General features: G+C 58.6%; 1 protein-coding gene across 1 annotated transcript; it reads right to left on the bottom strand.

Moving 5' to 3' along the window:
* Positions 1-104: 104 nt before the first annotated feature.
* Positions 105-17,946, bottom strand: COPE (coat protein complex I subunit epsilon). The gene is made up of 10 exons (XM_055430756.2): positions 17,774-17,946; positions 10,909-10,971; positions 9,154-9,254; positions 5,883-6,035; positions 4,679-4,732; positions 4,149-4,230; positions 2,915-3,070; positions 1,607-1,675; positions 465-539; positions 105-310 (listed from the first exon to the last, which is right to left on the bottom strand). The coding sequence occupies exons 1-10, from the start codon at positions 17,897-17,899 to the stop codon at positions 263-265; spliced, it is 927 nt and encodes a 308-aa protein (XP_055286731.1). The 5' UTR covers positions 17,900-17,946; the 3' UTR covers positions 105-262.
* Positions 17,947-18,032: the final 86 nt, after the last annotated feature.

Here is an 18,032-nt window from a genome sequence, read left to right on the forward strand (position 1 = left end):
GCCTCAGTTTCCCTGCATGCCACTGGGTGTGGGGGTAGCTGTTTGGTCACCAGGAGTCCCTCCCATCTGCCCCCTCAAAGTGGCTGGAGCAAACACGGATTGGGTGGGGATTCCTGGAATGGAGACATTTATTGAAAAACGGCAGGCTGGGTTGGGCTTCCAGTCTGTGCTTCTAGCCAAAGGGCAAGTGCCCGGCAGAGAGGGCAGCAGAGCCCTGGCCTTGCATTCCCACGGCTCCTCGCAGGTGCGTCTGGGGCAGGCCTCAGGCACTGGGGGCATACTGCAGCACCAGCCGGTCAAAGTCGTTCTCCTTCGATGTGAATTGGGAGTGCAGGGGTAGGGGTTGGGGGGGCAGAGAGACGGAGAAATGGGAGAACCTGTGAGCCAGGCCCCGAGCCCCCCACCTTGCCGAGTAGAGCCTGCGGGGACTGGGGCACAGAGCTGGGCCACCCGCAAGGGCTCACCTTGGCCTGGTACTCCTTGATGAAGGGGTGGGACCTGTGGGCGTCCTTCAGCTGGGACAGGTAGCGGTTTGTCACCTGTGGGAGGAGGCAAGGTTAGCTAAATATGGGGACCCCACGTTGGTTCTGACCTGGAAAGCAGAATGGGATGAAACAAGGGCCACCCAGCCAGACCCAGGCAAGAGCCCCGATTCCCCACAGTTTTTCCATCACCCCACACCCCGGAATCAGGCTGAATTAGAGGGGACCCCGGGGGGTGGGGCCAGGAGCCTGTGCTTGGCACATGATTGAAGGGATGTACCAGGTTCAGGGATGTGGGCTGGGTGGGGACCCAGGCCCGGGGAGAGGCAGGGGGCCAGATGGGGTGGACAGCAGGTCAGGGGAATGGGGTTGGGAAAGGAAATGGGTTTGTTCTGGGCGCACTGTACGGAGACCTACCTCAGAGGCCTGGGGATGGGAACTGGGGCCAAGACAGAGCCTCGCGCCCAGCCTGGCCCTACCCCTGGCCCAGCCCCACATATGGGGCTGTGGGCATCTGTGCGGCTCTGCTTCTTCCTAACTGGTAGTCTGGGGGTATTTCTGTGCTGAGTGGGGGGCTGTCCTATCTGCCCCACACCACTCCAGCCCTGAGGCTGCAGGGGGCCTTTCTATAGGCACTGGGGACAGACCCCCATGAAGCCCTGAGGTGACAGGCCCCTAGCTGCCTGGGCCTGGCACCTAATGGGGCAGTGCCCCGCATCTGCCCCCTGTACCCTCAGACGAGACAGGCTCACCAGGATGGCTCCCCTGAGTCCCGTTTCTCTGTCCCATTGCCTGCTCCTGACTGTGAGGTGACACATGCTGGCTCCCACCCTGGGAGCCCTGAGCCTCAGCTCACGCATCCAGAGGCCTCACAGAGCTCTGGGCAGGGTGGGGACCCTGGGGGAGTGCTTGTACCACCAACTTCCCAGGGTCAATGGCAGCCACATCTACTCATGGGGAGCAGGTTCCTGCCCCAACCCCAGGCTAGCCTTGAAGTTTAGACCCTGTGGCCTCGAGCTCCCTGTGGAGCTGGGGCCTCACTGGAGACCCCCTGCCCACCCCAGGCTGGCACTGTGAGGGCCGGAAAACCCTGCTGCACCTGCTGGGGGTGGGGAGGGGCCTACCTCAGGAGGCTTGCCCAAGTGCTGGGACAGGACGACAAGGTTGATCAGCGTCTCAGGGTGGCCGCTGTCCTGGCAACAAAGGGGACAGGCAGGGTCAGCTTCTCCAGACCACTGGATTGGCCCGCTTACCCCCAACTCAGACAGGGCTGGGGCTACAAGATGCAATGTGCCCAATGACTGGATGTTTGGCCATGTGGTGACCTAGGAGCCTTCCCTTCTGCTTCCCCACACCAGCTCCTTTCCCCAGGGCTTGGTGCCTCCTAAATAGACCAGACTGACACGGAGACTCCACTTGCTGCAGTTTCTGAGGGACTTATTTATCACAAATCTTAAGGTGACAGAGTCTAGGCCAAGGCAGCCTCAACGTATCACAGCCCAGCGAACTGGTCTCCCTGCTGCAGCCATGAGGCCTGAGACTGTGGGGGAGGGCCCGCCCACTCCCCAAGGGACTTGACAGGAAACCGCAGGAAATTACCAGAACCTCCAAGCAGCTGACCTCCCCTCACCCGCCCACACTGGGCGCTGAAGCCCGGGGAATCCTGGGAATGGGCTCAGATGCTGCCTTGGCCGGGAATCCCAGGCTGAAGGACCTGATGGGGGGCGAGGCAGGGACATGCCGCTCAGGGTGTCTCAGGCTCAAGGGGCCGCGTGGACCCTGGCCGCCTGCACAGGCCGGACTCCACTCCACGCTGCCCTTTAGCAGAGGCCCGAATTCTCCCCACCGGCATGGGGCACAGCTCCACAAGCGCAGCCTGATGACACCCCCACCGCCCTTCGGCCTGTCCCCACGTGGCCAACAGCCTTCTGTGACAGCCCGGCCCCTCACAGAGGTAAAGAGGAAGAGGGCTGCCCACTGGTGTCAGTTTCTCATTGTATCAAAAACCATCTCAGCTGTTGGTGGGGAGAAGACAGGTCACTGCGGCAGCCCGCAGTCCCCTGCGGGCAGCACACTCAGGCCCTCTGCTTGGCGAGGACGGGCACAGGCGACACTTCTGTGTGTGCTCTGCTCGCTCCTCAGCAGCAAACGGCAGGGGTCTCTCTCAAGCACAGATCCAGGTCAGGGATCATCACCCTGAAAGGCCCCAGGCCAGGCAGCAGCAGCAGCAGTGAGGAAATGGGGCGTGTGTCTGCTTAGCTCAAGCCTGGGCTGACGGGATCCTCCCATTTTCAAGAGAACTTAGAATAAGGATTGTGGTTCGCAATCCCGATTTTTAGCTGAGTCAGCATGAGAATCCCCACCTGGCCAGCAGGCAGGCCGTGGGGTCCCTGCCGCACCTGTTTCTGGGGTGGGGCTGGGCCTGCCCATACCTTGTCCAGTGCCTCCTGCAGCACGCCCTCGGCGGCCTCCCAACGACCCTGGGCCATGTGGCATGCTGCCTGCCCGTTGAGCAGCAGCAGGGTCGGGGAACACTTGTCGGCCATCTCCTGGAAGATGTAGTAGGCGTCCTGGAGCTTCTCACCTCCCTGCGGGGACAGTTGGGACATCACTGCCTTGTCACCCTGCTGCCCTGCCCTGCCCCAGCCTACTCCCTCCTGGAGGGATCTCAGGGCAGCCGGCCAAGCGCAGGCACCCTGGGGATGCCACCCTCTTCCCCACAGAGGCTCTTGAGCAGCCTGTGCCGTGAAGGGGCCGAGACGGTGCGCAGACCCCTCAAACTCGGCTCCCCCAAGCCCTCAGTTTACGGACTTGAAAGGCTCGGCTTCAAGAAGGAGAAATCAACACATAGCCAGCTGGGCCAAGGTCTGGGTTAGGACACACAGCCCACCAGCCTCTGCTCCATGGTTGGTCCTGATCCTGCCCGCCCGCCCGCATTCTGAATAGCAGGTTCTGTCTGCCTGGCAGAGACACAGTGTCACGCTGGCAGGGGAGCCTGACACGAAGATGCACTTGTGAACAAACGCAAGGCTACCAGAGGACTGTTGGGGTGTGTCCCCTATACTGAATAGATCCTACGGGGTGAGGCCTCAGCCAGGCAAAACGACGTGCAGATGCACGCAGACGAGGAGCACGTTTTAAAAAGCCTGGACAAGAGAATGAATTCAGAGAAAGGAAGTCAAAAGCCCAAGACAGAAATGGGGCTGCTGCCAGGAGAGGGACGCCCAGGCCTGTGGGGGTAGGGGGGCTGGGCTCAAGGAGGGAGAGTGTGAGGGGGGACTTGGGCACCAGCTTTGTGCCAGGACCCTGGAGAGCAAGCTGAGCAGCAGCCGAGCCTGGGGCCAGGCCCCAGAGGAGGGTGTGCTGCCAGGCTGGCTGGCTGGCTCCCTGCACCCAGGTTGGGGGTGGGAGTGCGTGCAGGGAGAGGCATGCTGATTCTGGTTCAGAGCCCCCCAGTCGGTTCACCCTGGCTCTGGCCAAGCTATTGGGCTATAGGAAGCCAGAAGGGGTCAAGGCTGAGTGACGGGAAAAACGTGCTGGGCTCTTCCGGGTGACTGGCCCCCAAGAAAGCACGAGGCCCGGAGTGTCCGTGAAGCCCAGCTGCAGCCTCGGGGTGCCCGGGTGCTCCTGCCCTCGTGCTCCCGCCCAGGCTGGGCAGGGGCTCACCGCAGCCAGGTTGGCCCAGGCGGTGGCTAGCTGGGTGAGCGTAGCGTCCTCGTCCTGGTCCTGCATCTTCTTCAGCTCCTTCCTGGGGGCGGAGGAGAGGTTCGCAGTGGCTGCGGGGCCCGGTCGCTGTCCCCCACCCCTGCCCGAGTTCCTTGCTGGCGAGGCCTTGGCACCCCCTGCGGCCGCACACGCCTAAAGCCCGCGCCCACCCTGCAGGCCGGGCCCCGCTGCCGGCCTCACAGAAGGAAGCTGAGGCGCCGGCAGCGCCGCCGCCGTCCTGGGCAGCACTGCACAGGCGCGCAGTCCCTTGGTGCTGTCGCCCCGTGGACCAGAACGCACTCCGTGGGGAGACACCCACAGTGCTGATGATCTGAGCCAGGGCGCATGCTCGGGATGGCCCCACTGAAGACAGAGGCCCGGTTTCTGGAGAACTCAGGGTCCCAGCACAGCTTGGCTTTTGCTAAGGTACCCTCCCCTCCCACCCCCAGGCTCAGGCCATCGCCAGCAGCCCCCAATGGGGACGGGCTTACCGGGCGAGGTCCAGGCGGTCAAGCTTCAGCAGGATCTGCACTGTCATGGCCATGCTGTGGGAAAGGTATGTGGTCCGTGAACGCTCGCCCCACCGTACCCTCCCACTGGGAGCTCACATTGTAAGCACCACCTTCCCGAAACCTCCTGTTAGTGCTCGGGCCACCAGTCCCACTTTGCAGAGGGGAAAACAGAAGCTGACCATCAGCCCAGTAGTATCAAACTCTGTGGGCACTGCTCGCCACAGCCAGCACCCCATCGCTTCCCAGGCTGTGCCTCTGTCAAACAGGATCAGGCCGAGAGTTCCACAGGGTCCTCAGGCCTGCGGCCCGCTCCCTGCCCCCCCATGGCCAGCCACCAGGTTTGCACTCCCTCCTCTTTCCAGACACAGTCCCGGATGAAGTGCTGCAGGGAAGCACGTGCTCCTCGCCTTCAGCGCCCACACCCACCACCCCCTCTCAGGCCTAGACAGCTGGGACCGCCGATCACTAATGTGGCCTCTTGTTCCAGAGCTTTCCTGCCAGAACGTGACCCAGCGCCCAGAAGAGCCCAGGGCGGGGCATGAGAAACATTCGTGGATCCACTGCCCCCTCAGCCAGGTACCAGGCCAACTGCAAACCCCCTTCGGGATTGAGATGGGATATAAATGGAGAAGAAAGACTAACCATGGGAAGGCAAAAAACAGAGTGCTAGTGGAGTCCTGGCAGCAGGGCGAGGGTCACAGCACAGCCCAGAGCCTCCTCCTGGGGTCGGGGTGGAGCCAGCTCAGGCTGCACAGGGCTCCAGCGCCCAGGCCGGCAGTGCCCAAGGGCCGGCCTCAGGGGAGGGTGGCGGAGGCCCAAGGAAGAGGTGGACAGGCCAGGGCCCTGGGCAGAGGAACACAAGGCTTCGTGGAGGGAGGGAGGGCACAGAGGCCTCAGGCAGAGACAAAGGTGCTTTCAGCTCTGCTGCTGGGAACAGAGGGTTTTCAGCTGAGGGTGCCATGTCCTCAGAGCAGCAGCCCAGCCGTGCGGAAAAGAGTGTCTCTGGGACTGGGAACAAGAGTTGGAGCCAGAACAAGAGGCCTGCGCCCCACCCTAGGCCACTGTCCGAGCAGTCCCCCTTACCGTTCCTATGACAACGGCTGATGAGGTTCTGAGCTGCCTGGACAGCAGAAGGGCCACTCAGGCAGCATCCCCCAAACCCCTGTGTAGTATGGCCACTCACCACTCCAGGCTGTCCCCCTGGTGAAGGGTGCGCAGGGCTGCGTCTGGGTTCTGGTCATAGAAGTAGATGGAGGCGGCCATGAGCAAGAAAGTGGTGTTGGTCACATCCACGCTCCGGCTCATCTCCCGGTCCAGCTCGGCCACGATCGCATCCCTGTGAGACACAGCTGCTCATGGCAGGGGCAGCAGGTGGCCGCACCCCCAGGGAAACAGACAGGCCGAGAGTCAGGCCCCTGCGGGCACAGAGCAGCAGTGGGCAGGATGGACCCAGCTGTCCGCGCCAAGCCCCTCGGGGCGCCGCTCACCCCACCTCATCAGGCACTCCTCAGCCTTCACACACACAGGGACACCGAGGCCAGAAGTGGGGTCAGGTGAGCCAGGCCCCGTGGGGAGATACGGGGCGGGAAGGGTCGTGCCTGGCCCTGCCCGCAGATGAACACCCAGGCCCTGCGCTCCCCTGGTCTCACAGCTCAAGGGCTGAGGTGTGCACACCACCCCAACAAAGAGGCGGGGGTGGCTTTGCTGGGGGCACCTCCCACCGCAGGGACACGAGGCTGCACAGGTGCACCTCATCCTCATGATGCCACCAACTTCCCCAGGAGGCCAGTGGTCTCAGCAGAGGGTCCAGATCTACCTCGGTCAGCACTGGGCCTGGGTCCTGAGGGTGGCTGTGCGTGAGGATGCCCCGCGGCCAAGGTGGCTTTCGCTGGCTCCCCAGCCTGACTGCCTCCGACAGGTGGGGGGTGTGCTGGGCTGGGGCCTGCGTGCTGGCGCCAGACCGGAGTCCAGGCTGGCCTGAGGACCAGCTGGGCGCACCCACACGTCACATTACACCAGAAATGAACTGCTTAACCGAATGGAGGAGTTGGGACTCTTGTTTCAAAGGGCTGCTGAGCAATTAATGAGAGAAGGGCCCTGTGTCACTGCCAGACAAACGCTGTGGCTCGGGACCGACGCTGTCTCGGCAAACGCTTACATCCCGTGTGGGCTGCAGGGGGTGGTGACCAAATGCTTGTGTGCCCCAGGGTCTCTGGAGGCCAGGGACATGTCTGTCAGCCTCTCCGTGCCCACCAGAGAGGGGCCTGACGGACAAGAGACTTCACAGCTGAGTGTGTGGCCCACTGTGCACGTGGCAGGACTGGCATGAGCTGCCCCAAGGCCGCCTCACAAAGCTTCCTGCCCGCTTCCCGGCGCTGAACACGCGGCCTGCCCGTCTTGTGGCGTGGCGTCGCACGCTGTCACTGGAGCGAGCTGGGGTTACCCCGTGGGCTCTAGAGCGCTCTCCGTCTGCCACCTGCTGCCAGGCAGTCTGAGCAGGGTGGCAGTCTGCACTGTCAGGATAGATGCACCATGAGCACCTCTGCTTTTCTGAGCACTGGCTCCATGCCCTGGGCTTCCTGTGGGTTCTTTCCTGTAATGCTCACAGCAGTCCCGGAGCTCCTTCCCCTTCCAAAAGGAGAATGGGGCTCATCACCCAGGCTAGTGAGGTGCAGAGAGGGCGCCTGTCTTAACTGTCCCAGGGCTGCCACCGCAAAGCACCAGGCACCAGGAAGCAGTAAAACAACAGGGATGCATTCTCTCCCAGTTCTAGAATCCAGCAGTCTGAAATCAAGGTGTTGGCAGGGGACTTCCCTGTGGTCCAGTGGCTAAAACTCTATGCCCCCAAAGCAGGGGGCCCCGGTTCAATACTTGATCAGGGAACTAGACCCCAATTACCACAACTAAGATTTTGCATGCCGCAACTAAAGATGCTGCAGTGAAGACCAAAGATCCTGCACATGGCAACTGAGACTCAGTGCAGCCAAATAATTTTTTTTCTATAAAGGTGTTGGCAGGACGGGTTTCTTCTGCAGGGCTTCAAGGGACAGCATGTCGGGCTCCCCCCGGCTCTCGGAGCGGCGGCAGTCCTTGGCTTGTCTTCTTTTGTCCACATCTCTGCCTGCGCCTTCAGGTGGCCTCCGCGTCTGCGTCTTCTCTCCCACCTCTTCTGAAGACGCCTGTCACCGGATTCAGGGCCCACCTTACATCCAAGATGAGCTCACGTCCTTAACCACTTACATCTGCAGAAACCCCGTTTCCAATGAGGTCAGGTTCACAGGTTTTGGGGGTTCCCATTCAGCTGCCACTGCTTAAGCCTCTTTGAAGAAACCCCTCAGGTCTCTTTGTGGACCAGGGAGCCAGAGCAAAGGAGGTTGTGCACGGGGTGCTGCCCTCCCTGAGGATCAGAAGTGGTGCTCACAGGAGACATCCTCACTTGGGACCCACAAAGGGCTGCAGCAGCCCACGAGGGAAGTGTAGTATCGATGGGGTCACGACCACACCCTGGTCTAACAAGCTCCACGGGGCAGAGTTCAGGAGAGGACCCCTCTGCGATTCCCGAGGCATCACGGTGCTGTGAGAGAGGGCCCCGGAGCTGGGACAGGCAGCTGGGGTCGGCTCACAGGGCAGACGTCTCCCTGTCACGGGCTGTGCTGCCCCAGCCTTCTAGCCCAGCCACCCTCTGGGGGGAGTTTCACCTCTGAAATCCCAGAGGACTTTGTGACCAGTCCTTTCCCGGGGGTGGGAGGAACCGAGGTGCAGGGGGGCTGCAGGACCTGCTGGGTCAGGCTGGTGCTCCATGCACAGGTGAGGCAGAGCCACACAGCTCCCAGCCAGAGGCTGAGCTCACAGGCACCTGGGCGAGCATCCCTGCCCAAGACCTGCCTGAGCAGGAGTCACCAGAAGCCGGACTGGACCGTGAGTGGTGAGTGGTCTCAGACCCCACGCCGGGCAGCAGAGAACAGGCAGGCCTGGTCCTGGAAGACCCAGCGCTTCCGGGTCCCTACAGCCCTGACCCTCGCCTCTCCCGGCTACCGCCTGAGGGAGTCTGATGACTGCTGATCTGCCGCACGAAGCAGTCCCCCAGCTCAGAATTGAGGACTTAGTGTCCACCCTCCCAGCTGTCTGCACAGAGATGAATGACAGGTGGTGCGGCCGCCAGCTCCTCCCCGCAACACAGGCGAGCAGCAATGGAGGGTGGGTGGCAGGGTCCCCGCCGTGTGTCCCAGGGAGGCTCTCTGGGCAACGAGGTTCCCGCAGCCCCTAAGCACCTATGCACCAGTCCCCACCTCTGGTCCCCTGCCCCCGCAGAGACCTCCTTGGAGCAGGGCCCCTCACTGCCCCCGCCGTGCAGGTGAGGGGAACCAAGGCTCAGCGAGGGGAGAGGACACAGCAGGGAAGCCGACCAGATATCCCCTGCCCACCCAGGCCCGTCCACGGTGCCCCCGCCTCACCGCCGGCTGTCGCTGGCCAGGTACTCAGCAAACATGCGCACGGCCTGCAGCTCGGGGGCAGAGGAGGGCTTGATCTCATCCAGCACCACGCCGTACTTCCTCTGCGGGCAGGACACAGACGCCGTCAGCCCCACCCAGCCTCCCCGTGTGGCTTGTGTGTCCCAGACCCTGGGGAACAAACAAGGGCTGCTTGGCTCCAGCATCGCCCTGGTGAAGCCCCAGTACCTACCACTCCCAGGGACACCCCTTGGCCCTCGGGAGCAACCACAGCTACAGAGCACTGTGGCAGCCAGCAGACCATTACCCGTTAGCCACGCTGCCCGCTGCTCCAGCTGCAGACCCTGGCCGGTCACTGTACAGCCCCCAGTGGTGAAGTGACAGGGGGAGGGGCCCCCAGCTTTGGGGAGGGGGTCACCAGGGTCAGGGCGTCTGGGCACTGCCCACAGACATCCAGCAGGGAGGTCACTGCCCAGGGAAGCCGGAATCAGGGACCCATTTTCCTGTTCCTTTCCAGGCAGTTTCAGTGTGTTCATTGCCTTCTACGTGTGTTCACCTTTAATTTTTTTAAATTTATTAAAACAGAATTTTTTGGCCTTGCCATGCAGTATGTGGGGCCTTAGTTCTCCGACCAGGGATCAAACCCAGGACCCCTGCATGGACGCCACGGAGCCTTAACCACTGGGCCACCGGGGAAGTCCCTACAAGTATTTATCTCTTAAAGACACACACACATATAGGAACATAACCGAGGAGACTCTGGGGTGTGCTGGGGCACCCTGCTCTGACGGGGGGCACACCCTGGAGGTGGGCGGTGGAGGGGGGGCACCTGGGCCACAGGGCAAGGCCCCTCAGGTTCTAGAATGCTCCGCAGAGGGCAAGATGCAAACAGACCAGGAAGCCACCGGAGGCCTGACGCGAGGTGGCGGCTCCTGAGGAGCCACGTGCCCCCCACAGCAGCCCAGGCCTGCCCTCTCCCTGCAGCTCTAAGGGGACCAGGCTGGCAGGAGGCTGGCAGCCACGCCCGTGCTGTGGGCCTGGGGTGGGAACACGGCGGGCACAGCTCAATCCTCTCTGCAGAGCCCGGGTTGTTTTTACGACAGGGAGATGAACTCTCACTGTATTATGTCCCAGGGGATGCAGCTTTTTAAGACCCAGGTAAAGAACTCGCCTGCCAATGCAGGAGATGCCAAGACATGTGGGTTCCATCCCTGGGTGGGAAGATCCCTTGCAGTAGGAAATGACCTCCCCCTCTAGTACTCTTGCCTGGAGAATCCCACGGACAGATGAGCCTGGCGGACCACAGTGCACAGGGTCACAAAGAGTTGGACACGACTGAGCACAGCATGTAACGCTGCTTTTAAAAACTTTAGCGTCTAAACTGCTGGCTCCAGCTAATAACAGCATCAATACCGGTGCGTCAATCCTAACAAAAACACCCCACCAACCCAACCTGTTAATGAGAGAAAACGCCTGTGGGGTGGGGCTGGGGATTTGCAATTCTTTTTATCACCTGCTCGGTTATTCTGTAAACCCAGAACCATACTGAACAAGCAAAATCTATCGACTAAGTGGAAAAAAAAAAGCAGAGCAAGAAATCCTGAAACCAGCCTCCTGAGCTGGGGCTGCAGGGCCTCAGTGACACGGTCACCGACTTGTGGTGGCCACACCGGCTGCGTGGTTCCTGCCCTCACCAACACTGTTCCTGATTCTCCTGTCCCAGGGCACCGGCAGTCACGGTCAAGGGCCCACACTTACCTGTGCCAGGTATGCTCTGTACAGGAAGACATCCCGTTCCACATCTCTCTCTGGGCTGGATGGCTGCGGAAGCAAAGGCAGGTCAGGATTCGTGGGGGCTATATGGCCAGCAGGCCTGCGGAGGCCAGCAATGGGCAGCCTTCCCAGGAGTCCGGGCCCTAGTCCCTGCCACCTTATGACCTTCAGCCGCAGGAGAGCAGCCACCACGGATGCACGCAGCTTGCTGGGCACCCCATTCTGTCCCCCTGGGACATCCCCCTGGGAAAGGAGGCTTGACTGTCACCCTCATCCGGCTGGGTGAGGGACGGGGACACTAACAGTGCTAAAACGGCCCCAGCCATATAGGAGGGGCCAGGGCAGAACCCACGCTTCTGACCATGGGACACTGGGCTGCTCATGCCGATGGGGAAGGACCCCAAGGTGCAGCAGACCAAAATGGAAGCAGTTCAACAGTCCGGGTGGTCCGAGGATGCCCGCAATGGGGTGGGGAGTGGGCATACACTGATGCCTATGTCTGTACAAGCCCAGAAAGCAGGCCTGGGAAGACTCCTATCTGGAGATGGGTGGCTGATGCTGGAGAAGGGATGGGACCTGGCAGGAGATGTGCAAAGGGGATTTTACTGTCTGCAGCGATCCTTCTATAAGGCTTTGGTTTCAAAACGCTCTTTAAACGTGAACAACAGAAGAGACGAAGGTTTGCCTCATTCAGAGGACCTTTCTGGGAGAGCTCAGCTTGGCTGCCCCAGCACAGCAACGTTGGGGTCTAGCCAGGCGGGGGGAGTCCTTGGGGACCGCCGTGTCCTTGGGGACGAGGTCCACAGGCCACGCTCAGTCAGCCCAGTCACCGCACGGAACCCAGAAGCAGCCGTAAGGTGAGCTCATGCAGGGTTCACTGCAGCACCCTGAAGAGGGCCCCCGTGCGGCTGTGGGCACGCGAGGGGCCCTTCCTTGGGGGAACAGCCTTGGACCATGCCCCGGAGTACTGGCTGACTTCCTGGAGGCCCCACAGTGCCTGCGGTGGGCAGGCACAGAGCAACTCAGCCCAGAGGGTGCGGGGGTGCTGGGACAGGCCACGCGGTGGCCGGGAGAGGAAAGTGACCTGGCAAGGGGGCCTGGCCACCTTGGAGTTGCCACTCCAAACCACAGGGCCGGGGGACCAGCAGAGAGGACGGCCTGCCAAACTGCCTGAGCTGGGGGACAATGGCCTGGAGCCCCCCCCAGTGGGAGCAAAACAGGATTACCCTCCCCCGAGGTTGAGAACCAAGACTCCAAGTGCCCAGGCCTTCTTCCCAGCCTGAGGGTGTGAGGGAGGTGGACATGTCCTCCTCACAGGCCACCAGAGACTGCAAACAAGAAGCCTGGCTCCTGGCCCCAGCTGGGCTCCATCCAGCTTCGCCATGGGGTCTCAGCAGCTTGCTCCAGCCACGGTGGCCAGCCGGGATCTGGCCAGGACTTGGAACACGGTGTCTCCTACTAAAGAAGTGACTCTCAAAAGACCCTCAGAGCTGGACACTGGTGAGGACAACCCAGCTGGGTTCCCCACACCACCTTCAGTATAAAAACAGAGAGAGAAAGAGAGACAGACAAGGGGCTTCTCCGGTGGCTCAGTGGTAAAGAAGCCACCTGCAGGAGACACGGGTCCAATCCCCGATCCAGGAAGATCCCACACGCTGCAAGGTCACTAAGCCTGTGTGCCACAGCTACTGAGGCCCGAACCCTAGAGCCCGCGCTCCTCCAGAGAAGCCGCCGCAGGGAGGCCCACACTGAGTACCCCCGGGCACCGCGACTAGAGAAAGCCTGCGGGCAGCAACAGAGACCCAGGGCAGCCCAAAATAAAACAAAGATTACTTTCTTCAAAAAAAAGAGACAAATGCTGGCTCTTGGTATCTTTGAAGCAGGGACACAGTGAGATGCCCTGAGAGGGACCAAGGGACCAGAGGCCACCCTGAGCCTCAGCTGCCCTCTGCGTCAAACAGGCACACCACAGACCCTGCAGGATGGCCGAGGGGGGTCACCGAGACCCCACATGCAGACCTCAGGACCTTTCCAAGCAGCCAAAGAGAAGAGCTTCTGGGAAGCATATGAACGAAGACAGGTGCACAGACCAGGGAACCCCAGGAACTTTGAAGCGTGCCCCAGGAGAATGCCCTGGTCCCTAGTTCTGACGGCTCTTCGGCACCTGCTGGGAGCTCAAAGATCAGAAAGGCCAAGAGGCTCACATCCACCAGTGACATCCAACCACGGGGGTGGCCTCAAACTGCCTGCAAAGAGCTCAGAGGTGCAGCCAGGCCTGAGAGCCAGGGGAACTATCCAGGGAGGCCAGGGATGGGTTGGGAAAGGGGACCACATCCCATTCTTTTACTGGCCATCAGTGTCACCCGACCACACTAGACCGTCAGCTCCTGGAGGCTTTCTTAGCTGCTTCATCCTTAACACCTGTGCGGTGCCTGCCATCTTGTGGGCACTCGAGAAATGGCTGACAAGTAGGGAAACAAACATCGTGATGGTGCCATCATCGCAACACACCAGGGGCTCCACCTGGGGCCACCTCTGGGGGTGCCTGTCTGAGGTTGCTATAACCAACCACCAACTAGGGTGGGGCTCAGAACAACAGAAACTTGTTCTCTTGTGGTTCTGGAGGCCAGAGGTCCGAGATCAAGGTGTCAGCAGAGCTGCGCTCCTTCCACGGGCCGAGAGGATCTGCCTTTGCCTCATTCAGCTGCTGGCGGCTCCGGGTCATCCTTGGCTGGTGGCTGCATCACCCCAAACTCTGCCTCCACTTTTTCTGTCTGCCTCAAGCCTCTCTCTGCCTTTCTCTTAGAAGGACACCAGTCATTGGATTTAGTTGCTGTTTAGTTGCTAGGTCATGTCCGACCCTTTGTGACCCCAAGGACTGCAGCACGCCAGGCTTCCCTATCCTTCACCATCTCATGATTTTGCTCAAACTCATGTCCACTGAGTCAGTGATGCCATCCAACCATCTCATCCTGTCATCCCCTTTTCCTTTTGCACTCAGTCTTTCCCAGCATCAGGGTCTTTTCCAGTGAGTTGGCTCTTCACATCAGGTGGCCAAAGTACTGGAGTTTCCACTTTAGCATCAGTCCTTCCAATGAATATTCAGGGTTGATTTCCTTTAGGATTGACTGGTTTGATTTCCTTGCAATCCAAGGGACTCTCAAGAGTCTTCTCCAGCACCACAATTTGAAAGCATCAATTCTTCAGTATTCAGCTTTCTTTATGGTCCAACTCTCATATCCATACATGACTACTAGAAAAACCATACCTCTGACTATAGGAACCTTTGTTGGCAAAGTGATGTCTCTGCTTTTTAACATGCTGTCTAGATTTGTCTAGGGCCGATCCTAAATCCCGGATGATCTCATCCAGAGATCCTTCACTGGATTATAGCGCTGTGCGTGTTTGCTCAGAAGTGTGTGACTCTTTGCGACCCCATGGATGTAGCCCGCCAGAATCTTCTGTCCACGGAATTTCCCAGGCAAGAATACTGGAGTGGGTTGCCATTTCCTCCTCCAGGGGATCTTCCTGACTCAGGGATCGAAGCCCATCTCTTGTGTCTCCTGCATTGGCAGGCGGATTCTTTACCATGCACCACCTGGAAGTGTGCAAAGACCCTTTTCCAAATAAGTCACATTCACAGGTTCTGAGTGGACGCATCTCATCAGGGACACCATTTGACCCAACACAGGCTGCCAAAGAGGGTTTAGGTGGCCTGTAGACCACAATTAAAGCACATCAAAGGGCTCAGCAAGGAAAGGACTCCCATTCTTCTGGACATGTCAGGGAGGATCTCTTGGTTTGGTGCCAGTGCATCTTTACCATGTTGCAGAAGAGGGCACCCAGGCCCCAACTCAGAGGTTGCGCCACAGCCTTGCCTCCAACAACAGTGATCTGACAGCTGATCTGGTTTCCTTTGCTTTCTATAGCTCCCTGCATATAGCAGGTCGTGCTGCTTCCTTTAGCAGGGAGGTAAAATTTGCATATTATGACACAGTAAGACTCAAAGAACACATTGCTATAACATAAACAGAACAGACACACAACAGAAGACAGAAAGTGTATCGTTGAGTAGGACACAGAAGCTCACAGGGCCCTGCTGAGATGAAAGTCATGGCTCCCATCTGACAGGAGGGGAAAGCGAGGCTCAGAGGGGTGCCGTGACTGCCTGGCTGCAGAGAGAACACAGAAGAGCCAGAATCTGAGGCAGCCAGGCCTGTCTGAACCTTCCTGTTGTCTACTCTACTCAGCAGGGAGGCACGTTAACAACTGTGACGCTGAGCGCAATGAGGCCCTGAGAGATGTCCACGGCAGCCCTTGGGACAGCTTTCCTTATGTCACAAAAGGGACTTCACAGGTGTGATTAAGATTATGGACCTGAAAATGGGGAGACCATGCTGGGTTATCTGGGAGGGTCCAGTCTAATCACAGAACCACTTAAAAGCAGAGGACTTTTAGACAAAAGGAATGAAGGGGAAGGGGAAACTAGCAAGACTCCAAGAACCCCCATACCTGGATTCTTTTTTTCTCTTTTTTAATTTATTTGGCTGTACCAGATGTTAGTTGCAGCACAGGAGATCTTCACTGTAGCATGTGGGATCCAGTTCCCTGACCAGGGATCAAACCTGGGCCCCCTGCATTGGGAGCACAGAGTCTTAACCACTGGACTACCAGAAAAGTCCCTCTGTGGCTGATTCTGAGATGGAAGGGTGATGTGGGAGGTTGAGGGCTGGAGAGAAGCATCTAGAAGCCTCTAGGAACTAAGGGTGGCCCCTGTCCAAGAGGCAGCAACTTCAACAAGTTAGGAAGGTGGTTCCTCCCTGGAATCTCCAGAAAGGACACAGCCAGGCCAACACCTTGATTTTAGCTCAGTGAGAGCAGGGTTGGACTTCTGACCTACAGAAGCTGCAAGATAGTAAACTTGTGTTGCCTTGAGCTGTCCTTTGTCATACTGACAATGGAAAACTAATACAATCAGGCAAACATGGTTTCAACAAATCCCAACCTCTTACTGAGGTCTGAGGTTTTACCCTCCGTACCACAGATGACACTCAGGGACATGGGGTTCACTGCCAAAGGCCAAAAGGGAAAGCAAGCCTTCTCCAGTTGAGAATCCAAACTCCTCCAACCCCTCGGCTGCCTCTGTGAAGACGTCTGCCACTCCCTTGCAGGGTGCTCCTATGGCCTCCCACACCTTTGGAATAGACGCCAAACGCTTGCTGCGCCTGCCCCGGCCCTGCCCCTCACTCTGCTCACTTCATTCTTCATCTCCCCCACTGTGCTCGCCCCACTTCTGCAACCCCAGCCTCTTAGGCCTTGACTACACAGAGCTCACCTCTGCCTCAGCACCTCTGGGACTTTCACCTATGGGAGCCTTCTCAAGGTTTGGTCATGGGGTTAGATGACAGTCACAGAAGCTTGGTCTGATTTGACCACTCCCACATGACCCCCACCATGCCCCCCATATCTGATCAGCACTTTCTATCTCCTATCCCTGCAGGGCTCAAGTTGTAATTACAAATTCACTCGATTCTTTGCTTGTTTACTCTCTTCAGAACACTAGACCGTGAGGGCAGGCAAAGACTCTGTCACATTCACGGCTCTTAAAAATCCTCGGGATTTCCTGGTGGTCCAGTGGTTGGGATGGTGTCTGCCTGCCAGTGATGAGTCAAGGAAGATTCCACATGCTTCGGAGGAACGGAACCCGTGTGCCACAACCAGTGGGCCAGCACTCTAGAGCCTGCAAGCCCCAACTACTGAAGCCCTTGAACCTAGACCCTGTGCTCTGCAGCAAGAGAAGTCACCGCAGTGAGAAGCTCTGCAACTAGAGAGAAGCCTGAGCAGCAATGAAATCCCACACAGCCAAAAATAAATATACCAAAAAAAAAAATTATTTTCTAAGTTTCCAACAGCTCACTCTCAAAGTGACAGTACCATCCATCTCCTTCCCAAAAAGGTGCTGCTAGCAGTCCCAGCTGCCCCCTCTCCTGTCACCCACTCACCGCCTGCGCCTCTCCAGCTGCAGTTTCTAGCTCTCAGTCAGGCTCACTCCCACCACTCTCCATCACACCACTTCCTAACACCCTTTAAATAACTTAATTTTATTTATTTGTATTTGGCGTGGCATTCGGAACTTCCCCAACCAGGGATGGAGCCATGCCCCCTGTAGTGGAAAAGCCAAGGCTTAACAGCTGGACCACCAGGGATGCCCCTGATACTTTATTTACTTTCTTATTGTTTATCTGCCTCCCTTGGGAGCTGAGGTTTCCAAGAAATATAGCAGTTTTATCTATTTTGTCACAGCTTTGAGCCTAGAACGGATACATGGCTTGGCCCCTACAGATGATCAATGAGGAATGTGAATGAATGAGCAAGTCTGGGGAGAAATAAACTGGCTAGTGGGGCAGGGTAACAGGCGAGAAGTCATTTCTCTCTTGAGCCTCCTTGTTCTCTCACCTGTAAAATGAGGATAAATAATAGTCTCTACTTTAGGGGTACTGAGGGCATGGCGGAAACAAATGAGAACTATTATTGTTATTACTATTATTACTACCGCAGCGTAGATCATTATTTTTGTTACTATTACTACAGAAGCATGAACCTTTCTCTTACTCAAAAGCCTCCTAAGGTGCAGACTGAGCGCTCAAAGTAAGAATTATCACGAAATGGTACTGCTTTGAGTTTTGTCAAGGGACAAAGACAATTCCTCACCGCGCTCTGAAGAGATGTGGGGGGTGAAACGGCGCGAGGAGAAAAGGTAGGGTTTTTAAAGTCAGAGCCCGACCCGCGGCCACCAAGAAGCGTCTTCCGTCTCCGCCCCCAGCGTCTCCCAGCCCCGGAGCCGCCGCACCTTCACCCTCTGCGCCTCGTTGATGCACTGCTGGTAGCTTCCAATGTAGAAGGCGTTCTTCACGTCGAACAGCTCGTCCACCTCCCCGGAGCCGCCAGAAGCCGGACCAGGAGCCGGAGGAGCCATGTCGCTGCCCTCTCACTCACTCCCCTTCCTGAACGACACGTCGGCCGGAAGGAGGCAGCCACCTACGGGCACGCCGGAAAATGTAGTTTACTGGCGCCTCCCTGGAGATGAGCCAATAGAAGACTCTTAAAAG

The sequence above is a fragment of the Moschus berezovskii genome, chromosome 8 (genome assembly GCF_049115385.1).
Source record: "Moschus berezovskii isolate FMDL1 chromosome 8, NW_MosBer_1.0, whole genome shotgun sequence".
Classification (NCBI taxonomy): domain Eukaryota; kingdom Metazoa; phylum Chordata; class Mammalia; order Artiodactyla; family Moschidae; genus Moschus; species Moschus berezovskii.